At 52.2% G+C, this 27,672-nt stretch overlaps 1 protein-coding gene across 1 annotated transcript in view; it reads left to right on the top strand.

The window, feature by feature from the left end:
• Positions 1-13,187, top strand: part of LRFN2 (leucine rich repeat and fibronectin type III domain containing 2) — a 39,672-nt gene extending 26,485 nt beyond the window's left edge. The window contains exon 2 of the mRNA XM_045542109.1: positions 12,224-13,187. Within this exon, the coding sequence (XP_045398065.1) occupies positions 12,224-13,187 (964 nt within the window). The remainder of the gene's footprint in view (positions 1-12,223) is intronic.
• Positions 13,188-27,672: the final 14,485 nt, after the last annotated feature.

Genomic DNA, 27,672 nt, shown 5'->3' with positions numbered 1-27,672 from the left:
AAGTGGCTTGCCCGAGGTCACGCAGCTGGTCGGTGACGGGGCCAGGGTCCGGTGCCAGCGCCTGTACTCTGATCTCCCGTTTATCCTCTGCATGAAGGAGCCCCACGGAACAGGGCGGAATGCCCTCCCCGACAAGTGACCTCCACCAACACCGGCACTGGTGACCTTCCCAGACCTCTGCCAGGCAGCTGGGTCTGCCATGCCGCCCACGCCAGGGAGCAAGGCAGGGCCTCCCCAAGCGTGATCCTCACCTGTGACCAGGTAAACTCTGGGGAAATGAGCACAGAGGCAGCCTGCTGGGGCTCGGCTCGCTTTGGCCTAATTTCCAGTAACCTCTGCAATCACTGAGCCACGTGTCTTCTGAAAAACAGTCAAATTGGGGGGTGGGGGGAGATAGAGAGTTCAAGTGCTGAAGCCAGGACACCTCCCTGCCAGCCCAGCCAGGACCAGGCACCGCCCAAGCCGCCCAGTGTCTAGCTTGTGTGCGGTTTACCTGCCTCAGATCCCCGCGGCCTGGATCTCCACCATCAGAGACATTTCTTTCGGGCTAAGTGGGTTAAGCATTGCCCACTCCTTTATGTAACGGACCCCCATGTGGAGCTCACTCTGTGCCCGACGCTGACCTGGGTGCTTTGTGAATCATGACTCATTGAATCCTCACAACAGCTCTCTAAGGCAGAGATTGTGAATGCCCCGTTTCACAGAAATAGGATATTTCTAAGAAACTAAGACACAGAGAGGTTCAGAAACTTGCCCGAGGTAAGGTATTGCTGCTTAAGTGGCAGAGCCAGGACTCGAACCCTGCGGTCTGGCTGCAGAGTCTGTATGCATGAACACCACACTCTGCTGCCTCTTCAGCTGCCCTTTCTAGTGGTCACATTCCTGGGAAGGAGGGCTGACCTCTATCATTGTCATTGAATGTATCAGGGATTCTTCTTAATGGAGACGCATCCGAAGTGGAAGGGGTGGCTTAAAGGTGGGAAGTGAGAAAGCAGGAGCAGGGTATGGAAACAAAGGAACAGAGGGAGCCCGACGTCCCAGTGTGGCCACGGGCTGGCCCTGTCCGAGGACCAGGGGGAAGGGAGGCAGCTCTGCCAGTGGGACTGAGCCGTGGGGAGAGGCTGGGGTGCAGGCTGAGTGTGAGAGTCAGAGCACTCCCAGGGGCAGATGAGCTTAAGCCAGGCCTGGGGGAACCCCAGAGAAAGCAAGCTGCACCCAGAGGTCCTAGGAGTTGAGGGAAGCTGAAAGACCCACAAAGAAGGGATGAAGCTTCCAGAGCATGGAGAGCAGCTCAAGGCCTGGGCCGAAGCCTCCACTACCAAATCCTCCCTTGGCATGAGCTGTGCCTGAGCTGGACAACCTCCCTGGACTGTCCCAGCTGTCTGGTATGTCAGGGCTCACATAGAAAATGACAGTATTGATACCACCTCTGGGGCACATGGACAGAGCTGCTCAGCGTGTTCTAGAACAGCACCGTCCAATAGAAATGTCTGTGATGATGGAAACGTTCCACGTGGTGCTACCCTGTGTGGTGGCCACTAGCCACATGTGACTGCTGAGCACTTGAAATCTGGCTGCCATGACTCAGGAACTGAATTTTTAATTCTATTTACTTTTAATTAATTTGAAGTTAAATTTAAATGGCCACATGCAGCTACCATATTGGGCAGTGCAAATATAGAACATTCATTTTATTTACCAATCCAACAAATGTTTTCAAGGGCCTACTGTGTGCCCAGTGTTGTTCTAGCTGCTGGGAAAATATCAGTGAATAAAACAGACAAAATAGTCCTGACTTCAGGGAGCTGACATGAAAGAGAGAAAGACAGACAGCTAACAGCACAATAAGTAAATTACATTGCCTATCGGGCAATAAAAGCACAATGGGGAAAATGGAGCAGAGTGAGAGGCTTGGGGAGGCCGAAGTGTTAAACAGGGTGGTCAGGGCTGGGCTCCCTGAGAACGCAGCACTGGAGCAGAGGCGAGACAGTGAGCACAGGGATATCTGGGAAGAGCATCCGGGCAAAGGGAACAGCCAGTGCAAAGGCCCTGAGGCAGGAGCACCCTTGGCAGGTTCAAGAAGCAGCAGGGAGCCCAGGTTGCAGAGTGAGCAAGGGGGGTAGGAGTGAGGAAATCAGAGAGGTGAGGGGCAGATTGTGTGGGGTCTGTGGGCCATGTGAGACGAGCTTCCCAGAGTGCGGGGAGGGGTTGAGCAGAGGAAGGACAGGATCCCTCTGACTGCAGAGATGGGTCTGGGGAGGAAGCAAGGAAGGATGCCCCAATTCAGCAGGGGCGGATGCCCGACGCTGCCTGCCCTTCCAAGGGCTGTGGGAGCAGCTGTCTGGGCACACCTGAGGACTGAGGGGCCGGGTGGGCACTCTGCCTCATAATCTCAACCATGTTGACAGGAACGTGGCTCCTTCACTGGCTGACAGGGTGAAGTCACTGCCAATAAGGCAGGGGAGCCCCATGCTCTCAGGAGCAGCAAAGGCCGAAGAGCAGGGACAGGTCCTGACCCCCAACCCCCAGCCCCTGGGCCCTGGCCCTTGGCCACCAGTCCCAACTTGGAAATTGATAAGAGGCTTCTGATCCTTGGAGCCCTCACTGAGTCACACCAGCTCCATGATAATCCTGTTCTAACAGCAGCCATGTGCCTGTCCTCCTTGTCACTCAGGGCGTGTGTTTAGGGAAGGACACCACTTGGCACCAGTCACCAGTAGAGGGGACTCTACAGCTTGTACTGGTAATTCTGGTAATTCCCTCTAACAACTCTGATCCCTAGACCAGAAATAGCAAATCTAAGACACAGGTTCGTCCAGACCTATAGCAGTCTGTCCCACTGAATTTGAACACAGCCTCAGAATCCTTCTTAACTCGGGGACCCAGCAGCTAATACGCAGAGTTGGAACGCAACAGCGAACATATTGGCAAGCCCTCCAGAATCTGGCTTCTAGCCACTACCTTGGTGACCTCATTTCCTACTGCTCTGTCTTTCCACCTCTCTGTTCCAGCCGTGCCATCCTCGCCTGGGCACTAGCAGCTCCTCCTGCCTGGAAACTGCCCACAGATATCCACGGGCTGCCTCGCTTCCTTCAGACCTCCCATGGCATGGGTCCTGAAGTAGCAAGGCCACCCTCATCACTCACGGGGGTCCCATCTCTGACCCTAATTAGCTAGGTGACCTCAGTGCAGTTCAGTTAACCACTGTCTCTAAAACGGGGAGCACAATTACTAAATGTACTTGCCAGGGTTATCATGAACTTGAATTGAGGAAATGTGAAAGGGCTGAGTTCAAATCCTAGCTGAGCACAAACCTCCTCTCCTGTGAGACCTTAGTCGCTTAACCTCTCTGAGCCTCAGTTTCCTCATCTGTAAGGTGGGGATAATACTAGTACCTCCTTCATAAGGTTGCTACCAGGATTAAATTAGCTAATACATGGAGGGTGCTCAGAACAGCGTTCGACATATAGTAAGCACTCAATAAATGTTAGTTGTCATTGCAAAGTAATATATGGTTTTTGTTTTCCTTTTAAATTACTGTCGAACAGTTGGCCTCACTCTAAGACTTGCTAAAACCTGATTCTGCTGGATTCAGTTCCGTGTGACACAGGACAGGGAAGATCATGCTCAGTGGCCCTGCAGACCCGGCTTAAACGCTGGCTCAGCCTCTTTCCACCTGTGTGAACTTGGGCAGGCGTCCTACCTGCCTGTGCCTCAGTTTCTCTATCCTCGATGTGAGGATAATTCTTCCTGCCTCGTAGACTCAGTGTGCAGAATCAAAGAGACCCTGCCTGTTGAGGGCTTGTGCCACAGTGAGTACTCAGTAAATTGCAAAGAACCAGCCACGTCTCCTCCAATCCTTGCAGCTCGTGCGTGGAAGCAGACAGGCCCTTTGGGGCTCGCAGCAGGGAGGAGAGGCTGGGGAGTCAGGGCCGCCTGCTTGGGTGTGATGGGGCCGTGTCATGCGACGTGAGATCTGGTGGCCAGCTGAGAGGTTGGCAGGCCTGGTTCTGTGATGAACCAGTAATGAGGCTGCAGGGCCGGGAGGAGGGGCGGGGGACGCTCCACGTGGCGTTTCCAAATTAGTGCTGGGGCCCAGCAAGCGGCAGTGGCGCCACCACTGGTGGAGGGGAGGAGAGGACAGAGCACCTAAGAGTGTGGTGCGGGGAGCTGACGGGAGGATGCAGGCTGGAGGGACAGTGCAGATAAAAGAGGCCGTGTTTGGTGACCAGTGTCAATTTCTTCTTCTGACACAAATACACACACACACACACACACACACACACACACACACACACACGCCTGCCCATAACAAGCTCCCCGGGCTCCCTCATCTCCCCCGCAGGGCTGTGCTGGTGGGGGAGGCAGCTGCCCTTGCAGAGGTTGCCAGTGTGTAAAGGCTGGAGCGGGACAGATTCCCACCATCCTCACGGCCGGGGGTGGTGCACCAGCTAAGGCAGGAGACCTTCCCTAAGTGGAGACTTGGACCAGTTTCCACCTCCCCTCAGGCCCGGCTTTCCTCACCACCCCAGGGTCCCCTGGCAGAAGGGCAGGAAGGCGTGGGGAAGGCACTCCCGCTCTTGTGAAGGCTTGGCCAGAGGTGGCACTCGCCACTTCCCTTCCTCCACATCCCATTTGCCAGAAGGTGCCGCTTGGACACACCTCACTGCAGGGGAGGTTGAGGAATGTCGTCGAGGCGGGAGGCCACGGAGGCCACGAAAGGGGGGGAGCAGGTCTGGCAGTCAGCCCACGGGCTTTGCCACGAGTTCCAGGAGGAAACTCTTAGACTCCCCTCCCATCCCCATTCCCCGAGGCCCCAAGGCCGTTTATGGGGGCGAAGTCTGTTCCATCACGAAAGAGTGGGCTTAGCCTGCAAGGGTTTCTGGGAGAGGTCACACAGGGGTCACCTTAGAAGTGTCAGGAGATGTGAGAGCCTCTGGGGGAGCGGGACTGGGTGGTGGGAAAGGGGCAGAACAGTGGCTGACATTGCCTAGGACCAGGGCCCCTACACGTGTCACACACATGTCACAAATGCCCACACGTTCAGCTGACAAATGGGATGTCTCAGATACATAGACGTACACCACACACATCTTCTCCAGCGCGCGTGCGCACACACACACGCACACACACACACACGCACACACACACACACGCACGCACATTCACCTACACGCTGCACTCACCCACCCCACACGCTTATCTGTGTCATCCATGAAAGGTCTTCAGGAGCCCTTGCCCTGAGCCTCAAGGGTATAGAATGACACCTCTCCAGAAAGATCTCAGGAGCAGCCAGGGCCCGAGAATTCGCCTCTAGCTATCCTTTGCATTGAAATAAGAATCCCTCACATTTGTCTAGGCCTTAACATTTAACAAAGCACTTTCACTCACTGCTCAGCCATAGGGTAAATATTTACTCAGCATCAACTCCGGGCCAGATAGAGTGATTGGCAGCAGAGACACAAAGGTGTCCTCAAGGGAAAGGCAGAAACAAACAACCCCCAAGGAGAAGGGCTCTACCAGGGGGACGGATGGAAGGAGGTCTGGGGAGAAGGAAGAGAAGGAAGCCCTGGTGAGGTCAGAGGTGCTGCATGAGTCAGGTCCTAAAGGACGAGGTCACCGGGTGGAGAAAGAGATGATGTTTCCAGGAGAGGGATGGGGTGCTGTGTGCAACGGGATCAACGGGCTTACTTGGGGCATGATGAGTGATTCTGGGCAGGTGGAAAAGTGTTTCCTAAAGCTGGAGTTCCACCAGGTCCAGCCAAGATGCACTGCTGCTGACATGAAGTAACGATAATTTTTCCCCAAGTGCGAGGAAGTAATGATAAGTTAATAGAATATTCTCATCAAATCACATGTTACCTCCTGTGACGTTCATGATTCACTCAGAAAAATAAAACAACAATTAGGGTTTTGCAAGAGGAAATTCAGTGCAGGGACTGGGTTATGGAGATAACACAGTTAACCAGGGGATGGCAAAGTGTCACAGAGATTGGCAACAGCAGGGAGCCACTAGCACCTGACCACCCCCATCCAAAGCTGGAGGACCACGGGAGGAGATGGTGTGACCAGAGAGTAAGATCCAAGTGTGTCTGGCAGGAGCTGGAATCACAGAGGAGACTCAAGGGCTGCCAGGGAGGAACCACTGGAAGAAGAAAAAGAGAAAGAGGTGCCTGGCCTCTCCTGCCTCCCTCCACGGCCTCCCTCGGCCAACTGTACCTGCAGCCCGAGGGCACAGGAACCGAGCAACAGGCGAGGAGCCTGGCAAATGTATTTCCCCACCGCGCACAGCGGGGTAGGTGAAGGGGGAAAGCAGATTTGAGAGCAGACAGTACAATAACCAGTACGCTCCTGTGATCTCTTAAACCTCTGCTGTTAGCTGTAGATGTGTTTGCTAGTGTTAAACTGAACGAACAAATGCCAAACAAGTACTAACAGACAGAGAGAAAGAAAAGACAAACAACTCAGAAGCAGCCGCTTGTGCTTGTTTTGTTTTTCCTGGGTAAGTGCTTGGGGTTGCAGTTTCAAATTGTCTTTTAGAGCTTGTGAGCTTAATTAAATTTAACACATTGGAACAACTTAAAATAGCAATTCATGTTTTCTGCTAACAGAGATGGTGCTAGTTTCCATGACGGGAAGCAACCTATCAGGATTTCAGGAACATGTTTTTCACAGAGAGGGCGGCGGCCCGATGGCTGAGCCAGTTACGGTCCTTTGTCCCTTGGATCCACTCTCCCCTCCTCCACTTTGCTGTGTACTGTAGAAGGCTGACCAGCGTGCGCCCATGAACTTGGGCTTTTGGCCGGGTTCAGCCGTGGAGAGCAGCAGGTGTTTGGGGCAGAGAAGTGAGGTCGGGCTACTCATTTGTCTGCTTCCCACCCTGTGAGGTTGCCCAGCAGCTTCTGTTCCTCAACCAAACTCTCTAGGCCAGCGGTCCCCAACATTTTTGGGACCAGGGACCAGTTTCATGGAAGACAATTTTTCCATGGACAGGGGGGGTGGGAATTGATAGTTTCTGGATGAATCAGACGCATTATGTTTATTGTGCAGTCAAACCTCTCTGCTAATGATAATCTGTATTTGCAGCTGCTCCCCAGTGCTAGTAGCATCACCACCTCAGCTCCATCTCAGATTATCAGGCATTAGACTCTCACAAGGATGCGCAGCCTAGATCCCTCGCATGCGCAGTTTACAGTAGGGTTCCTGCTCCTGTGAGAATCTAATGCCGCTGCTGATCTGACAGGAGGCGGAGCTCAGGCTGTGATGAGAGCGATGAGGAGCGGCTGTAAATACAGATGAAGCTTCACTCTCATGCCTGCTCCTCACCTCCTACCGTGTGGCCTGGTTCCTAACAGGCCACGGACCAGTACCAGTTCTCAGCCTGTGGGTTGGGGACCGCAGCTCTCAGTCAATGTGTATCAATGGCAGAGGGGGGTGATTTTGCCCCAGAGGACATTTGGCAATATTTGGAGACTTTTGGTTGTCACACTGAGGGCACGTTCTGGCATCTAGTGGGTAGAGGCCAGGGATGCCATCGACATCCTACAGCTCAGAGGACAGCCCCACATAGCCAAGACTCGTACAGCCCAAAGTGCTGACAGTGCCGAGGCTGAGAAAGCCTGCTCTGGGCCAGTGCTCCTCAAGCTGTTCTTCATGAAAGGCCAGTTTGGCTTCTCCGCAATCTGTTGCAGACCAGTGCTTTTGTAAGAATAGAAATAAATTATCAGAAAAAAATCATCATGCATTTCAATGTGACAACCAATGCAGAATTGCTATAAAAATTTAACACTTACTCTCAACTTCTGTACTGTTTGATCATGGAAGGGGGACACTAGTTCATGGACACCATAGCATCCATCTGGGGGCCACACCATGAGTAATACTGACCTACACGATTCTCTCTCCTTTGTGGGCCTGGGGGTGGGGAGGGGGTAACAGCTAAATCGCTACTAACCCAGGGTTATTGCATGTTCCCTGTTGTCCCCCAAACCCTATCCACCTCTTTGCGATTAGTCCCTTTATAGGTGAGGTCCTCATTTATCCCTCTGGGAGTGTGCCTTCTGTCCCTGAAGGGCCTGCCTGATTCCGAGGTGTTTTCCTACCTGAGCAAGTTTTTAAGAATGTGGGAAAAGTCAGAGGGCATGTGGCTGGGAGGACAAGAACATGAGGGCAGACTGGTTCGGGCGCCCAGCTAAGGAGCTTGGACTGTCTCTTGCAGATCGTGGCTAGCTCTTGGGGAATATCTCAGCGGGCAGGGGGCAAGGCCACAGCTGTGTTTTAGGTGGAGCGCTCTGGAGATGGCGGTGTGACAGTGGAGTCTCAGGGAGCACAGGCTCAGGCAGAGAGCCTGCCTGGGTGCTGCTGTGTCCATGGACCAGAAAGGGAGCAGCCTAAGCAAAGGCGTGCATGCGGAGTGGAAGGCAGAGCGCTGTGCACACGGTGCAGCCTCCCAACCAGAGCGGTGGGTTGAGGGCAGGAACGAAGGGGCAACCCGGGCTCCCTAGATCCAGCTTAGGGGATAGTGGGTGGTTTGTTGGGGGCATAATGGGGGAGACAGGGGCACACAGGTGGAGATGAATTCTATTTCAGTCACTGGAGTTTGAGTCCTGCCCATTTCGCATGCCTTTCTCATGCAGTTTGTCCATTGGCTGCCCGGAGCAGCGAGTGGTCTAGCTTTTGATTAAGAAGTGTGGGCTTTGGATCCCAGTGGATCCCATCTCCCCTCAGCTCTGTCATCATTCTCCCAGGGGAAAGTACGAACTGTTTTGCTTCCTCCTTCTCTAACTGGGAGTGATAATAACTTCCTTGCGGGGTTGGCAGGAGGTTAAATGAGATGATGCACGTAAACTTCCCAGCACAAGGTAATCCCTCAGTGATATGGTTAGTATTGTTATTAGGCAAACTGGACCTTACCGGCTGGGGCCGTTTTGAGTCAGCTGGCTCTGGCTCTCCTGAAGTTCCCCCAACTCCTCCTGCCCCGAGATACACATACACACACACCATGGGGCAGAGGAACCAGGAGCTGCCTTCCTGCTCTTATCTGACCCTGGGAAGCGGGCTTGTTCCTCTGTTTCTGATGGGCTGGTTACAATGGGAAGCTTTCCAAGCCTGATACTCCCTGGTGCCAGCGGCCTGCCAGGAATCAGCCTCACCCTGTTAGACCCAGCAGCATGGCCCAACTGCAGCTTCATCGCATTGCCAGCTCCCCTGACTTGGGAAGCAGACAGGGTCCCGCACAAACTCGCGCAGGAAGGACAGGAAGATGGGACAGTGTCTGAGATGCAGCATTGCCCACTGGTCAGAAGCAGAGCCCTGGAGCCAGACTGCCTGCTTTGGCTCCAGCTCTGCCACATACTAGCTGGGCATCCTTGGGCATGTAACTAAACCTTTCTGTGCCTCAGTTTCTTATCTGTAAAGTGGCAATGACAGAATAGTAAATATCTTCTGACAATTATTGGGAGTATTAAATGAGATATCCCCCTTAGATATCTCAAAATAATGCCTGGTGCAGAGTAAGCCCCCATATTAGCTACTTTTCATCTTTCGTCGTTATTAGCTGTAGTAATGGTAATAGTATTAGAGTCTGCTTCCTAGGAGAAAGTGGCTAAACACTGAGACAACTTCTGGGCTTGCAGTGCATTTTTCTGTGTACTGACATTTTCCGTGTTAAATGGAGCAATGAATGTGGAAACCCGTGTCATATATCAGGTGTTCAATTAACAAACATGCCCAGCCCCTTCCTCAACTGGATATGTTCTTACATATGCTCACGTCCAACAAGGTGGTGGAGCGCAGTCATGTAGAGCAGACTGGAGCTGACTCCCGGGTCTCAGTCCCTGCTCTGCCATGTTATGTTTGCTTGCCACCTCTGCACCTCTGTTTCCCCTTCTGTCAAAGGAGGACCAGAGAGTTGCTGTAGGACCACGTTGACATGGGGCACTTAAAACAGAGCCTGGTACGAGGTTACCAGCCGATGTTTGCCCTGATTACTGTCACTGTTCTGGGTGTGTTTAGTTCTTGCGTTTCCAGCTGACATCACTAGCCCTGAGGGAGAAGGAACTAGGCCTCGGGGAACTCAAGTGTCCTCTGCAGCACTGGCCACACAGAGCTCCTGGGGCCCTGCCTAGCAGATGTCCCAGCAGGCCGAGATCCTGCTGGTGGAGGAGTGTGAGCCGTGGTGGCCTCTGAGCACTGCTCCAGGGAAGAGAGTAGTTGACCAGCCACAGGCCAAGGCAGACTTTCCACTGAAAGGAGGAAAAACGCCCCCATAACTGTTGCACGGTGAGGAATGAGCCCAGACTGTGGACCCAGCGGCTAGTGTTAAAAAAGTCCCAGCTGCCTCATCCTAGCGGTCCCAGCTCTGCGACAAATGACTTAGCCTCTCTGAGTGTCAGCCTATCCTTCCCTGTGAAGTGTGAGCTCTGATCCCTGCCCTCACGGGACTGCTCTGAGGCCCAGGTAAAAGTGTGGCTGTGAGGTCCTTGGACAGGCCTAAGGCGCTGGCCGCAGCGTCCTTGCTGGGCCCACCCTCCCCACCGTCCCACCCCAAACACTGTGCTGGGGTGGGGGTGGGCTTGGGGGCTCAGTTTCCTCCAGTGCGGCTCTCCCGGCAGAGAGGGCCGGGATGCTGAGGAGGGAGGCAGCGGCCCCCAGGGCTGCCCACTGACAGCATGTCAATATCTGCCTGTCAGCTCCAATCCTTCCCACGGTTGCCAGGTGGAAGTTTTCAGACTTTGGTATTTCCTATTTGAGATCTCAATTAGGTTGCCTGGCTCTGGGTTTGAGGGGTTGATGGGAGCTCATGGAGCCCTTTCATTCTCAGGCAGTAGGGAATGGGAGAATGGGACTTTGGGGGAATGGTGGAGCTCCCAGGAAAGCTGCAGAATGGCACTCTCAGGGCTAGGTAAGTATTTCTGCAGGAGTGTTCATGGAGGTGACAAAGGCACCATCTCTGGAGACAGCAGAAGGCACGATGCCTCGACAAGGGTCCTAGAGATCAGGGTTTGCACCCAGGCTCCAGGCAGGAGGGGCCCAGGCTGCAGTGGGCAGGCCCCAGCGTGGGGAGACTGCTGCCCTCAGACTCTGCCCTAGGGTGGAGGGGGCAGTCAATGTCCTCCTGACTAGAGAAACTCCCCCCAGAGCTCTTGGATGAACCTGGCTGCTATGGATACAAGGAGGGATTATCCCTCTCTTCTGGGATGCAGAATTGCCCTCCAGTCTTCAACACCACACTGTCCCTCCCACTCTGAGCAGCGCGCCTGCCTCTCCGGTCTCCTGTCCCCTTCTGCTTAGAGCCCCAGCCGCAGGCTGTAGCAGCAAATGCTCTCCCTCCTGAGTCACGAGAAAGTCTTGGAGATGAGGGTGGTGGTGGCTCCTCCGGGCAGGACCTTGTCTCTGACTCAGCACAGCACCTGGCCCAGAGGGAAGGCTCAGGAGGGGTTGAGTGTGGGCCTGATGAATCTCAGAGGACAAGGCAAGGCTGGACCGAGCCCGGGGCTGGAGAGGGGCCAGGCCGACTCGACTCTCAGCCTGGGCTCTCCAGAGGCTAAAGGGACATTTGGAGCAGATATGGGGGAAGGAGGGAGGTGGCGTGTCCTCGTGTATAGTCTCTGCTTCTTCACACCTTTAACCTCTCTGCCTCTGGTGTCTCTCCCTCGCCCTCCTGTGTGTCCCCCCTCACCCCTGCTTGAGTCTCCCCTTCTTCTCTTCACCTCCACCTCTCAACGCCTCTTGCCTCTGCCTTGCACTGTCCCTTTCCCGCTCCCTTCCTCTTCACGCTCACTGCCTTTTGGCTTGTGTATCTTCTGGGTCATCTTCCTCACCTGATCTCTGATGTGTCTTTCTCTGTCCACACCTCTCTGTGACACTCCATCCCTGAATCGTTCTCTCTCTCTTTCCTTTTCACCCCAACCGATCTCTCTGTTTCCTGACCTGGGTCTCTACTCACATCTCCTTCGTCTTCGCTATTCCCTACTCCCTATTCGTGTCACCTGCTGCCCCCTGCCTGCCTCCTCCCCCTCCTCTCTGTCTCTCCCTCTTTGTGTCTCTTCACCCCTCTGTGGCTCTTTCTTGCGCTGGGCCCCTGTGTCTCTCTGTCCCTGTGTCTGTCTGTCTCTGTCTCTCCCCTCCCCCTCTGTCACTGTCTGTCTGCCGCCATTCCCTTCCCGTCACCCTGCCCTTCCCCGCCCCCACCCCTCACGCTCTGTGTCCACTCCCTCCCCAGGATGATCCCAGCCTCCAACAAGGCCTTCGTGGTCAACAACCTGGTGTCCGGGACTGGCTACGACTTATGTGTGCTGGCCATGTGGGACGACACGGCCACGACGCTCACAGCCACCAACATCGTGGGCTGCGCCCAGTTCTTCACCAAGGCCGACTACCCACAGTGCCAGTCGATGCACAGCCAGATCCTGGGTGGCACCATGATCCTGGTCATCGGGGGCATCATCGTGGCCACGCTGCTGGTCTTCATCGTCATCCTCATGGTGCGCTACAAGGTCTGCAACCACGAGGCGCCCGGCAAGATGGCTGCGGCAGTGAGCAACGTGTACTCGCAGACCAACGGGGCCGCGCCGCCCCCGGGGACCTGCACGCCGGCCGCGCCGCGGGGCCCCGCCAAGGTGGTGGTGCGCCGCGAGCGCGCGGACTTCGGTGCCAGCCTGGCGCGCGGCAGTGACTCCTCCTCCTCCAGCTCCCTGGGCAGCGGGGAGGCGGCGGGGCTGGGACGGGCCCCCTGGAGGCTCCCGCCCCCCGCCACGCGCCCCAAGCCCAACCTTGACCGCCTGATGGGGGCCTTTGCTTCCCTGGACCTCAAGAGTCAGAGAAAGGAGGAGCTGCTGGACTCCAGGACTCCAGCCGGGAGGGGCTCCGGGACCTCGGCCAGGGGCCACCAGTCGGACAGAGAGCCGCTGCTGGGGCCCCCCGCCGCGCGGGCCAAGAGCCTGCTCCCCTTGCCCCTGGAGGGCAAAACCAAACGCAGCCACTCCTTCGACATGGGGGACTTCGCGGCTGCCGCAGCGGGGGGCGTCGCCCCCGGTGGCTACAGTCCCCCTCGGAGGGTCTCGAACATCTGGACGAAGCGCAGCCTCTCTGTCAACGGCATGCTCTTGCCCTTTGAGGAGAGTGACCTGGTGGGGGCCCGGGGGACTTTCGGCAGCTCCGAGTGGGTGATGGAGAGCACGGTGTAGGCCGGGTCGCGCGTCCTCCCTGCCCTGCTGTCGGGTGGGGACGAAGGGGGAAGAGTCTATACTGGCAAGTCTTTGTGAGTTTCCATGGTGATGTTTACATCCAGGGACAGTTTTGTCTCCCTGTCAACGGCCTCTCGTTCCCCGCCCCCCCACCCCCATCACCTCCCCCCCACCCCCCCACCCCCATCACCTCCCCACCACCCAGCCGGGTTGTGCTCAGGGAACGCGGACTCGCTAAAATGTCGGACTGAGCCCTGAGTGTTTGGAAAGGCGAGACCCGCCTTTCTAACCACAAATGTAGCCTACAAGCAAGCGGCTTTGGATTGCTTATGGGTCCGGTGTTGTTTTTATTTCTTAATTTATATTTTCCATTTCCCAGACTCCTCCTCTTCATTCCCGTGGATAATCGAGAGAGTTTCCTGTAGACGTGAAGGGTGTCCCAGCAGCCCTGGCTGTGGGTGATTGTTGCCAATTGACAAGAGAAGGGAATGATTCGGTTCCACACCTGTTTGGGAAGACTGTGGAGTCCCCTGCCCAGAGCCCCCATTATTCCCCCGCAAGCCCACACCCCACACTGGGAGGGGTGAGTGGCCCCTGATACCCGACCCGGTTTCCTTTGCTCCTCAGACATGAGGCTCACACACATCATAACAGCTTAAACCAGAAGGGTCACTTCCGGGATTCTTTCTGTGGGCAGGGAGAGGGGCTTCGTGTTGTAGGGTGGAGGGACCCTAACTTCTAGAGTTGCCTCTCTTTCTAGGAAGCTGGGGCAGAAAGGCCCCATCAGCATGCGCTGGGCCACCGGGGCTTCTCATAAGGAAGCAGTGTGGGGTGGCGGAAGGACCAGTGGACAGTGTCCAGAGCCACATGAATTGAATAGCCAGCTCAACAGCGTGGGCCAGACCCTTTTCTCTCCTGGGACCTCACTTTCCTAATTCGTAAAATATTGGGATTCTGTTAGAAAGTCTCCGGTTCCCTTCCAGTTCTAAAGATCGATGGACTCTTCATGACTAGATATTACTGTTTCCGGTACAGTGGTGCACACGCTGGTACAACAGTCCCTACCCTTACAGGATGCAGAGGGAGAACGCTAGAGGCATTGGAGAGGGAATGCTGAATCTTTTTAGAATGGTAGTGTTTTGAAGCCTGGGGAGGTGTTTGTAATCATCCCTTCCTTAACCCTCTCGCCACCTCTCCTAGATTATAGGAACTTGCCCAAGGTCACACAGTGAGTGAGTGACCAGGTAAGGGCAGAGGCCAAGGCTGCTTACCTCATGGAGATGATATTTGGGGTCTGTAACTCTGTCCTCACCCTGACTAGGGAAGTTCTGTGTCCAAAGTCTGTCCCATGTTTGTTCGTGAAGAAGGTGGCTCAGGGTGGGACGTAGGAGATGACTTCTCATGCTTTCCTGAGGAGGATCCATCCTTTGAAATTGCAGGATGAGAATGAGAGGGGCCCGTGGGCTTCTTTCCATCTAGGGATTCATCCCCACGCCCTAGACAGTGAGATTCATCCCCACGCTCTAGACAAGAGAAGGGGCAGAGGAGATGTTCCCAGGGAGAAACTGCATTAGGCAAATTGGACTGACTTTCCCCGCATCTCTGTCCCTCCTAATCTGTTTCCTTCTGGGTCTCTCCTCATCGGCAATGCACTACCTCTCCCTCAGTCTTCCCAACTCCTTCTTTCCTTTCCCAAGCCTCCTCCGTAGACCTCTGTCCTCTCTCTTGTTCTCCCTCCTTCCTCCACTTGCCAGCCACACAGCCCACACAGCCTACAGGTAAGGCCACTTGGGACTTTAAAGTTCTGATGGGCTTCGACCTGGAGCTGAGCTGCTGGCCCCCACCCCCAGCCAGGAACAAGCGAGGAGGAGGTCAGGAATGGCCTGTGCAGGGTTGACGACTGGCTCCAGCCCAGTAGCCTCCGAATCCCATGTCTTCCCCGTTCCTCATCATCCTCCTCCCCTCTCTGCTCTTCTTCTTCTCTCTCCCCACCACCTCTCCGCTCTCCTGTCTTCATTCTTCGTTTTCTTCCTGTTATTCTCTGCCTTCCTCAGCCCTTTTCTGGTCCTGACAAGGTCATTTAGGAATCCATGACCCTGTCTTCTCCCTGACTAGGGCAGTTCTGTGTCCAGAGTCTGTCCCATGTTTGTTCCTAAAGAATGTGGCTCAAGGTGGGACACAGGGGATGCCTTCTTGTGATGATACAAGGCTAATCTTTCCCGAAACTGCAGTTAATTTTTCAGGCCAGTCCCCATGCCAGAGCACATCCCTCCCATGGTCACAGTGGCACCCACAGAATCTAGTGACTTGAAAGGAAATCTCTCCCACCCTTCCTCTTGTCCCTTCCCTTTTTTTCCTGCTCTCTTTTCTCTCTCTGCATCTTTCCCATTGATCCTTTCAAAATGTAGCCATTGTGGAAATGGTCTCAAATACCACTTTCTTTTTGCCTTCGGATTCGGACACGCAGAGGGCAGGTGGTGGACAGCAGGAGGGGAAACACCTCACTGTCTGCTCTCATCGGCAGCCCTCAGCTCTGTCGGGACACAATATGTACTTGCTCTTGTTTGTCATGGGTTTGACTTGGAGCTCTGGAAAGCAACGTCCCTGTGGTCAGAATATAAATGCCAATCTTCTCCTTTGCTTTAAAAAAAATGTACAGTGTGTACAGTTTTAAAAACAACTACCAACCATACTTCTTGGGAGGGAGGAAAAAAAAGAACATTCTCATGTCTGTGAATGTCTGCTGTTCATTTCTCTGGAAACTCTGGGGTTTTCTAAAGATGGCTTTGAAGTGGCATTTTCTCTTGCACCTGTGTTTGTTACTGCCTGGTGGGAGCCTGCCTCCTGCCAAGTTCATGTATAAGGTGGGGAAATCTCGTGAAATGAGAGGATGAGGCCGTCCTCCCGGAGTAAAGGAAGGTAGAGGAATCTGGAATGAAGCTCCAGGATGAGAAGGGACTAGTCCACCCCAGCTGCCCTGACTGTCCCACCTGACATCTCCATCCTCTGATACACCAGCCCTACCTACTTTTCCTGGCCCGAAGCCACCACAGTGTCTGGCCACTAGGGGCGCACAGGTATCCTCCACCCATTTTGGTTGAGCCCTGGATGGCATTTTTTTTTTTTTTTCCCAAAAGGGTCTTTTACTAGGAAACCACGGGAAAACAAACCAAAACCCAAAACGCGACCCAAGGTATAGAAACATGGTTTCCTAATCCTGTCTTTAATGTCTGGATCATCGCTGTCCAGTAGGAATAAAATGTGATCCACACTGTAGTTTTAAATTTTCTAGTGGCCACGTTAAATCAAGCATAAAGAAACAGGTGAAAATAATTTGAATCATATATTTTATTTAACTTAAATGTATCCAAAATATTATTTTAACATGTAATCGGTCTAAAGTTATTAATAAGGCATTTTACAATCTTTTTGTGGCACAAAGCTTTAGAAACCTGGTATGTATATCACACGTATGAGACATCTCAATTTAGACTAGCCACCTTTAAAGTTCTTGAGAGCCACATGTGGCTAATACTGGCCACTGTATTGGACAGTGTGGTTCTATTGACTTGAAAACACAGCTTTTTAAAATGGGAAGGAAACTAACACTTACTGAGTACCTACAGCTTCCAGGTACAGTGCTTGGTGCTTCACATACATTTCTCACTGAATCCTCACTGCAGCCTTTTAAAGTAGATATGATTATGTCCATTTTATAAATGAAGGGACCGAAGCTCGGAGGGGTTAAGTAACTTGCCCAAGGACACACAATAAATCTGACTGCAAAGCCTTAGTTCTTTCCACGACACCACACTGCCTCCCCTCCTCTATCCTTTCTTCCTTCTTTCAACCTCTTATAGATTGTATTTTACATTGACTGAACTATTCAAATTTACAGCCTAATCTAGAAGGACCTTAATTTGGCCTCAGGTCTGGTAGGATCCTCAGAGTGTTGACTCTAGGCAAGAGCACCTTGGTTAAGTGGTTCCTTCTGACCTCACACTAGCCTTTCTGGCCCTTCCTGGCTTGTAACCCATTCCCTCCTCTGGCCAGGAAGACTCCTCCAGGACTCAGACTGCCCTTCCCAGACCACCCTGTGGTTATCTCTTCTCCCCTTTTGGTGACCCCTAAGAGGAGCCTTGTTCAATGAGATACAAAGCCTCACGCCAGCTTAATTCAGTGTCCAAACCCGTCTTCTCACCTCGTCCCAGTCTAAAACCCTTGCCAACCCAGACCCTCTTTCCTGATACAGGGAAGCCTTCAGCTCCTCAATTTTTGGTGGAGGTCAGATGGCTGATATAACATGAGCCCAGTTGATTACTAAGCTTTCTGACAAAGAGTTCAACCCCCTTCCTCATATTTTTGATAATGACATATCCCTCAGGTTCCTCTCAAAGGAAATGTTTATTTTTCTATTCTTCCATGATTACAGTGCTGAAATTCTGAAAGACCTCATGCACACTTTTTTGTTAAGGAATATAATTTTCAGTCAGGTAAGAGGATGGTCACTGTCTCAGATTTCCCCTTTCCAAAATGGAAAGTAACATTTCTTCCAAAGTTTGTGGGTATTGATTTTTCATAAATACAGCCTGAGTACTTCTGTGTCCTCTGTTCTCAGTGTGTCTGCAGTGAAGGTCTCAGAGCTGTAGCAAGCTGGGTGGTGCTTCCTCTGTTCTTGCAGCCATAGAGATTTCTGAAACTGCTGCTAGAAAAATAGACACACTTATTCAAAAGAAAAGACTGTTGGCAGGCAGCTGTCAAAACCTGAACATGCAGTTTTAAATATCACACCTAGATTCTCAAACCCAGCTATTCCATGTGATTCAGTTGGCAGCCAGAGAAGTTTGTATGATAAGAAGGCTTCTCACAGGTAGATACCTGAGGTTTCCACCTTTGCATCGTAGAATCAGCCCCTTTCAGGTTACTCCCTCAATATCTAAAAGGAGCATTGTCCTTCACAGTTTAAAAATATCTATTTGTGCTTTCAGACTTTAAACCAAAGATCTTAGTTTTTTAGCTTCCATCATCTGAATTAAGGTTCTCCACCTCACAGCCAGTCAATGTTTACAACAAGGCTCGTGGGTTTCCCTTCCCTGAAGCTTCTGGTAGAGGGAAATTGACATGCTTCCCCCAGACCGAAGAGGAGCTGGCCTTGACCTCTAAGGTTATTCTGTGATCCCCATCAGAGCCATCTTGGATCTCCTGACATGTCTGGTGATCTTTCCCCCTGTCCTCATTTCAGATAATGTCTGCAATCTTTCTTCTGTTCACTGACTCCGGGGAAGTGGGCCCAGATTGTGGGCTCTTCCCTAGTTATTTTCCTGTTCTTGTTGGGATAATTGATCTTATGGTCCCTATAAGCAACAGCTAAACGTGCTCCTGGTGAATCAGAGCCAGGATTCTCCTCCACCATCTCACGCCAGAGTCTGTCTGGGGTGGGGGCAAGGAAGATGTCATGCTCTAGTTCTTTCTGAGATGTCAGTGGATCCTGCAGTTACACATTTTGTTCCCTACTGAGGAGGGTGAGTGGAGCTGGAACTTCACCCATCTCCATGGGATCCCCAAAGCCATCCGGTCTACAGCCAGTAAGCCCACTGACCAGCCCTCCCACGGCCCCGGCCCCTCCATCCAGGCTGTCCATCTGGTCAGCTGATGATGAGCAAACCCCCTCTTCTTCTGCACCTCCTCTGCAACGTGTGTTCATTGGTGCTCCCTGGCATACCCGGAAGCAACTCTAACATTGATATACTTTGTAAGGGTGAGTTTTCTTTCCCTGAATCTCCTAGGCTATATCCAACATGTCCCTGGTTCCCGACACCATGTCACCTCTGTTAGCTGACCTGTCTGACATGGTTCCCACTTTCTTGTGAAGTAAAACCTCAGAGCCCCATACTTGTTTCCTCCATCACTTGGCATGTCCTGGCAAAAGCAGGTATCCTGCTCACCATGTGAGAAGAAATATTGCCATGAAGAAGGGATTTAAGTCCTCAGTTACAGCCATTAATCCTGAAGGCTTTTTTCTTGGGTCCCCTGTCATGCTCTTCCCATCCATTCCTTTGGGCTCTGTTGAGGACACCGCTCTGCCTGGCCACCAAAGATGGGCAGGTTGCCTTACCAACCCAGACTAACTATGGCAAATTTCTTATACTTTCATTAGTTAGACATAAGGTTGGCATTTTTCAGGGGGATATTGAACTGCAAAATTAAATTGATAATCACAGCTGACATTTATTGTGAGTTTCCTATGTGCCATGCACTGTTTGAAGAGCTTTATATAGATTATCTTGATTTATCATCAAAACAACACAATGAAATAGGTGTTATTATTATCATTCCCATTGAGGAAGCTAAGGAGAGAAGGGTTAAATAATTTGCCCAAGGTCACACAACTCTGAGGGACACAGTTGGGTCAACACCTGAGAAATGGATTTGCTCAGAGACAGAGCCGCAGAGCAGATACAGAGGCTGAGTAGTCTGGGTTTCACATCAAAGGCCTGAATCCCAGCATGTGAACCTTGACTTTCAGAAGACTGAGCCCAGCAGAAAAACTCAGAGAGGTGGAGAAATTAGTCTGTACTCCCTCAGCAGCTTTCGCTGACCTGCTGTGTGCCTGGTACCATGCCTGGTATTGTGAAAAATAAAAGTGAAAGACACTGTGCATGCCCTTGAGGGCCTCACACATTTCCCTGAGGGGTGGGAACATGAGCTAGTGTTTAGATCTCCGGGTATACAAAGATGGGTCTGCTTCCACTGATTTCAAGATAACTTATAGATCTGGGGAAACCATTATCCAAGAAGAGACAGACAGATGGACTGGCCAAGGGCTACAGATGGCACTTCTGACTGGAAGAATTCACTGGAGTTTAAGTTATAAAGTCTTGACTCATCTTACAGAGGAGGAAATTAAGACCTGGTATGGAGAAGTGAATGGCTTTGGGTCAAACATGGGCCCAGCTGGGACTGGAATCCTGTCCCTGGACAAGCAGGGGCTGAAAGAGGCAACACTAGCTGTCCCAGCAGCATGTGAGGGGCGTGGAGGGTGTGGTGGAGAGAGCAAAGCAGGCCCAGAGGGGCAGCTGCAGAGAGCTGGGGGGCCCCGAGTAACCCAGGGCAAGTGCAGCTGCTCCTGGCTGAAGGGCTGTTTTGTGGCAGGACCCGAGTGGAGAGCCTGTTTCTGGGCCACAGTTTCCCTTTGGGGAAAATATCCACGGTAAGTACTGACTTCAGTAAGTCCACCTATGGAGTACTGTGTAGTTACACAGATAGCATATTGGATTGGAAAAGGCAGAGTGATAACAGTCATCATTATTAATGATACACATCATTGAAAACATCATAAATTACTGCATATTAATGATAATATTAGGTATATTAGGCTCATGGAATCTCAGGGCTGACAAAACTGTCAGAATCATCTGCTCCAGCCTCCTTTGATAGGTATTAGAATCCCCTGTTCAATATCCATAAAAACTCTTATTAATATTATTACAAGCAAAACCATGGGTGATGAATCTCAGAATTCATCCCAGGCAAGGAGTGGTTCTCTATGCTCTAATCAGACCAAGGCCTGATGGTTCATGGCTCTATATTCCTGGTGGGCCCATGTGAATCCATCATTCTTGCCTTCATGGTAAATCCAGAACCCAGACCGAAAATAGATCCCAAAGATTGCTATGGTCAAAATAGTGTTAGAGAACTAGCTACAGATCCTCGGGCTCAGCTGGGGAAATCTCAGTGGAAGGAGACAGGAAAGGGGGCAGAGAGCACACGGCCACCTCAGCTGCCTGATGCCCTTCATGCTCTGAGATACACAGCAGTCCCAACAGCATGTGGAATGACCTGGAAAATTCCACACCTCATTGCTGGGGTGAGCATGGTTATTCTGCCCCTCATTCATGGGTTTCCCAAGCCTTGCTCACCCTTCATTCTCATTCCAGGATTGGCTTAACAACCAAAATCTAACACCCAGCACTCTGGAATGACACAAATGCTACCACGAAAAAACTCCCACTAGTTTACTTCATCCCTTGGTTAGCAGACTGTTTCCCTTCTAGGCTGGGGAGACTCTGCCAGGTGGCTGGCAAATCACCCCGTGACAGCCTGGGACTGTTCAGAGAGCTGGAGTGGGCCAGAGGTTCTCCACTTGTGATAGGAGGTGAGCACTTCCCCAGGGATGGTGGGATGGCCACAGGTAGCCCACCGACCAGTCCTCTCTGCCTCCCTCGAATACCGAGGTCCAGGCCTCCCTAGCCCAAGCACCATCCACCTGTTTCAGGGGGAAAGATTAAAATTGCTCCCATTTTGGTCTCTGAATAAACACACCAGTCCCAATATAAATGAAGAAGGAATGTTAGAGAAATGGCTTCATCTTGTCTCAAGGTCAGGGTGGGTGGCTGGAGTGTGCGTAGCTAGACAGGCCCCTCGGGTAGAGCTGATTCCTCACAGTTGGCTTCAGGGAGAGCTGGGGTGCGCCAGGACACGTTGCCGGGGACGGGCTGCCTGACCCACATGAAGAGGCTGGCTTCCGTGTTGCAGGTCACTGGAGAAGAGCATGGGTCACCGGGGCCTGGGAGAAGGTAGGGGGCGGTGGAGTGCAGGGGCACAATTCTTCCTTGGTCGTTACACTTTGAAGAGTCCTGGTGAGATTCCACCTTCTGAGGAATCGTACAAACAGCTTGGGGTTAGTTCCGCCTTGACCTGCAGGGGAAGCAGAAGCTGAGACTTTTCTTGGCACTTTTCTTTTGAGCCTTAAGGTCTTCCACCCTCCCAGAGTATATGGAAAATGAGGGCCTGTGCCCAACATGCGTAAACCGGAGCAAGGTACCAACTTTGCTTTCCCAAAGATGGAGGGGCTCAGGCCAGAGCACTGATTTTAGGTGTGGTCAGCTGGGGTTCCTTCCCCGCCTACACCCAGCCTGGTCTGCAGAATGGTGGAAAAGACACTTCACTGGAGACATTTACATGTAGAGGAGACAAAGGCAGCAGCAGAGTCAAAAAGATTGTACAGCATCTCAGTGTGCCAAACATTTCTTTAGCATGGATTATTATTCCTTCCATTCTTAACCAAAACATTATAGCTTTCTCTACTATACAGGTTTTATAATCTGAGGATCAAAAGTTGTTTATTTGGTTTAGTTCTTACAGAGCTTATGGGGCAGAAGTGGGTCTCAAACTTCAAATCTTCTGACCTCGGAACTAGAGCTCCCTTCACACCACACCCCACACTCGGCCACCACGCTGCTGGCTGGCTGCCCCAGCAGGGAAGAGGGCAAGATGTGAGGCTGAGAAGGCGGCCAGAGCTAGGAAAGACAAGGCCCACATGAGTAGGGGAGTCAGGCTGGGAGAGGCAGGCACAGGGCGCAGAAGCCTGGAGAGTTGAGATGAAAGGGCAGCTCTGCCAGAATTCTCCACAGACACGAGGCTCTCTCAGCTCTCCAGTGCCCATCTAGCTGGGACAGGGGTCGCAGAATGTTGTCCATTGTTGGCTAAGCAGGAAAGAAGGGGTGAGGGGGTCCAGGCAAGGATAAGGAAGGGGAGAGGGGCAGAATCAGCAGAATCTTGTTGCAATGACACAGCTGTCCAGGTTCAGGGTGTGGGTCCAGCCCACCCACCATCCACGTGTAGAGGAGGGAAAGGAGCAGAGTGCTAGGGTAGGGCTCGCCCTGGAGTGTCCTTGTGGGCCCTCTACTTTGTGAAGCCAGGAGGCAAGAGAGCCCAACTAGGGGTCATGGTCATTTTCACGATTCAAGTGTTTGTCTTTGAGGCTCTAGTTCTTTCCTGCGGGAAGACAGACTCCTGATCCTCCTCTCTCATGTAGGAGTAGAGGCGCTTTGGGAAATCTCGGCTGTCTGTACCTGTGTTTCAAGGCTTAGTGAAGGGAGAAAGGACTGGCTTCTCCATGGATACTGGAGGCTTCCGGGCACAGCTCCATTCATCAGATCCACTTGTCTCTTCCAAGTCTCCATAAGGGGTTGGCTGCAGACTAAATGGGCAGAGCATGCTGAGGGTAATGAGCCCCAGGAGTTCCAGATAGTTCCAGAGTGCATTAATCAGTTACATCCAGTCTCCTTGGGAGGGAGGCTGTTGCACAGAAGGGTGGGAATCTTCCAGAAAATGTCATGGAATCAAGATTGGCCTTGAACCAGCTAGAGAAAGAAGAAGTCATGAGGATAGGACTCAAGACTCTTTCCCCTTTTGGTTGTGAGGCAACATGAATAGAAAAGCTCTTAGTAGAGTACAAAGGACAGTCTAAAGAGGGAAGAGGAAACTTATGTTATTTGCCAAACACTATGGGAAGCATCTCACATTTTTCATATGTATTATTCCTCAAAGCCTGACCCATCCCTGTGACATAGGGATTAGATCATCCGTTTTACAGCTGAGAAAAAAACTGAGACATACAAAGGTTAAGTAGTCTGCTATAGGTCATACAACTGTTAAGGGAAGAGCTGGGTAAGCACACAGCACCTGGAGCTGCTCCTAAGTTACTTAAGGGACATTAGAATTTCAGTGAATTTTCTGGAAGGAATCATAATGTGAGCAATGTGGTTAAGAGAGTGAACCTAACATTAAAAAGTAGAAGCCATGGAGAAATGCATTGAGCAAATATTTAGGGATTTCTCTGTGCCTGTCCTAATGCCTCGTATGGTGAGAAACAAAAGGCTTCTCATAAGGTCCTTAAAATTTGTCCTGACAAACTATGCATTAACTAATTCCCAGGTCACTGTTATTTTTTTGTTTATGAAGTGCGGGGGTTGGATAAAGGGGAGGAGCAAGAGGGAGAGCCCTGAGGAAGTATTAGCTGCGTGGGACAGGTGGTTCCCTCCCCAACCAGGGCAAGGGCACTGCACACCACCTCCTTCAAGGGAGTTGAGCCTTTTTCCTGGTTTTGGTATCCTCAAACGTAAAATGGCTGTGCTATCTATCTACCTCAAAGGATTGTTCTGTTTGTAAATTAAAGAGCTCTATGTAGTTACACAAATAACCTGTAGGATTTGAGAAGTCACCAACTCATGATGATTAATGTAATGGATCACTGATAACACTGTTATAAATTACAGGACATTAATGATCATTACATGCATATTAGGCCCTGAGTCTCAGGGCTGGAAAAGATCAGAAGTTTCCAAATAAGCCCTCCTTTGCTCATCAATATCCCTGCCAGGTGGTATTATTCTGATTACAAATTATTGCATAGCTTTAAGTCATAAATCCTCCAAGGAAGAGAACACATAAGAATGCATTCTCATGTCCTGTGCTCCAGAGTTCATTACTTGATTGTGGCTCCAGGTTTGTACAGACTCTACCATTCCTGCTCCTTAAAAGGCCCCAGAGCCGTAACAGAATACAACTCCCAGGATCTTCCATAATCACCACTGGGGTTGAATAACAGCTAGTCAGGGTCCCTGCTAGTCAGTCTTAGGGATGTCTGTTCTCTCACCAAATCAGCTCTGGTCTGCATGGCACAGAAGGAAAGCAAGGGGACAGGAGCGCTGGGCACCTCTGAGGTCCCAATAAGTGGATGTTGTATTCTGCTGACTTTCACTGACAACTGAGAGGTCCAGGAAAGCTGCCCACCACCTCCCAGGTTCACAGCACAAGCCCATGATGGGACACCAGCACTCTCTTCACACTGTAAGGACACCACCACCCTGCCACTAGTAATTGTTCCCGAATATTCTCCCTTTGCCCTCATTCAAGAACTGGAAGAACAAAGTAATAAAAATAGTAACTAATAAAACTTCCAAGACCTCAATATGAATCACTACCTATCCCCTCACATGCTTCTGAATGACCTGACATCCTGGTAGGTACATTTGTTCCTTTAGTTCTTGCTCTACAACAATGTAAATGCTCAGAGAAAATTCTGCTGGCTGTTATTAAACCAACTGGTTCCAGGGCCAAACCTAAGCTGACGGGAGCACATCATTCAAAAGGAGGTGGAAGGGCCAAGGACACCCTTTAGAGACAGCCCCCCTCATTGCCCATCTCCTTCTAGCACAAACACAAATTCCCCTGGTTTGGGAGGGAAGGGAAAACAAGAGCCAGGTCTTTGTTTCTGAATCAGCACACCAACCACACATCTAGGCAGTAAGAATGACATGAAGCCTTTATTGAACTTTCCCACTCTTTCTTGAGGTATGAGGGACTTCACTGGGGCCTGGGTGACTGACCAGGCTCCTTGAGCTCCACAGGCCTTTCACAGAAGGGCAGTTTTGAGGCAAAAAGATAATGCACAAGAGAGGGAAACTACAGCCACATGAAGAGCCAAGTTTCCACGTTGATGGTAAATGGAAAAACCTTTGGGTCAGAGCTGAGCTCGGGGACAGAAAGGAGCAAGAAGAGTGATGAAGGGAGGGGACTCACTTCCTCTTTACTGATGTTAGAGCTCATAGTAGGATTCCAGCTCACAGCCTGCCCTCTCCACTAAGGAATCATGTGAACCTTGTCCTTCCAGGGAACCTAGACCTGTGAAGGCTGAATTTGTCTCTTGCTTCCTGAAGCTCGAATCTCTTCCCTAAGGAAGAGTATAGGGTGTTCTGGGGTGTGGTGCAGGGACCTGGAGTCCCAGGTCTACTAGCAGATCCTTTTCCAGATAGCTAAAGCTCAGGCAAGGCTGGGAAGCCTGGGCAAGGTCCCGTGGGACGAGTCCTTCTGAAGGGTGTCTTCTCAGTTCCTAGAAAAAGGCAGTGTGGACAGACAGACTGCCCCCATGCTCTTTGCTGCAGCTTGTCTGAAGATCATGGGCAGGTACCATTTCTGTAAAAGAAACAAAATCAGAAGACACTTGATAGACAGACAGCAGCAGGGAAAGCAGACAGTTAAAAACATAGTAAGTAACTGGTGGCACATCTGTTTTCAAAAGACATTCACATCATCACTCCCATTCTCACAAGAATTCTGAATTGGGCATTATTATTATATTTCGTCACTTTTCAGGTGACAGGACATCTCACAAAGGGTAAGGTGTATTTCCCACGATCACACAGCCTAGATGGAAGCCCCTGGACTTGGCAATGAGATCTGCGGGCCCCAGGCGTGGAGTGCCACCACCCCAACCTTCACCGGTCACCACGGGGAGGGCGGGAGCCCCGGCACCGGGGAGCCGGCGGGCCCAAGAGAGAACACCCGCACCCTGCGAGGGGGCCAGGCCCGGGAGAGGCCGGCCAGGCGCACGTACTTGTCCTTAGAGTCCTGGGCTTTTTCATGGCACGCGGGAGACTGTCCTCCCTGGGATGGGAGAATGGAATCCTTCTTCCACGACAGAGAAAATACAAAGCTGAAGGAGAACAGGGCGGAGATGTGCGAGGGCCGAAGAGCTCACGAGCGGCTTCGGAGCGGCCCGGGGCGCATCAACCCGGAGCCGGGAAACCCACGCGGGGTAAGTCAGAGGGCGCCCAGGCGCTCCACGTCCCGGCCTCAAGGGGTTTCCTGCCTCCTCAAGGTAATTCTGCGCTTCCCGGGCCGTCCCCACCGACCGGTCTGTCACCTGGAAGTCGGCTTAGAGGACCCCGGAGAAACAACCGACCCCGGTGCAGCCATCGGAAAAGTAACTGCCAACGGCTTTCCACCGCACCGTTAGCCACGCCCACCGCCCCGCCTCCCGCAGGCCTCCGCCAATCACCTGCCCTGCCCTGCCTGCTTTGTGGGAGGGGAGGAGCCCTGGGCCTTCCGGAAAGTTCCATACCTCTGAGGGCCCTGGAGCGGTCTTCCCGGGCAGGAGTTGGGGCAGGGCGCTCCTGGGGTGGCTGGAGCGCGGGGCTTCTGGGGAGCCGGTGGGCCAGGGGCCGCGCAGGCGGGGCTTTGCGGACTGCGGGTCAGCTGTGGTGTGGCCTGAGTGGGGACGCGCGGTGCTGGCGGTGCCTTCGCTGATACTCACTGGGCCCCTGACCCACGGGTACTGGCGATCCCCGAGTCCCCGCGTCCCTTTATGCCCGCACAGGGCGTCGTCCGGAAGGCACACGGCTTAAGGCGGCACAGAGTTGGGGGTAGGGCTGCAAATCAGACCCGCCTAATACCAACTTCCGACCGTTTGCCACCAACCAAAACCTGTCATTTGAAAGAAACGCTTGCTCGTGGTGGACCCAGAACCCTGCCCGGCATCTGAGCCACAAACCCCCACTTTCTCCCGCCCAGCTGCAGTGCCTGGAAGTCCCCTGGTTCTCTCTCAAAGCCACCGCACCCAGGATTCAGCCAATGGGAGAGGGTTGCTGAGCAGATGTGACGGCCGCTGACCAATGGGAAGGGGAGACGGTCCTAAAGACTAGTTAAGGCTCAGCCCTCACCATCTAGTCACTTCCCAAAGGCCCCACTTCCTAATACTGTCACTTTGGGGGTTAGGATTTCAATGTGTGCATTTGGCGGGAGGACACGTTTAATTCATAGACAGTTCCTTACAGAGTACAGGATTTACAAATATTTTCTCTCGGTCTATTTGTTGTTTTTCCACTTTTTTGTAGTGTTTGTTGCACAAAATTTTTTATTT

This window comes from Lemur catta, chromosome 2 (assembly GCF_020740605.2).
Source record: "Lemur catta isolate mLemCat1 chromosome 2, mLemCat1.pri, whole genome shotgun sequence".
NCBI classification, from domain to species: Eukaryota; Metazoa; Chordata; class Mammalia; order Primates; family Lemuridae; genus Lemur; species Lemur catta.
The sequence above is the reverse complement of the archived record's forward strand: the minus strand, read 5'-3'. Positions and strand labels throughout refer to the sequence as shown.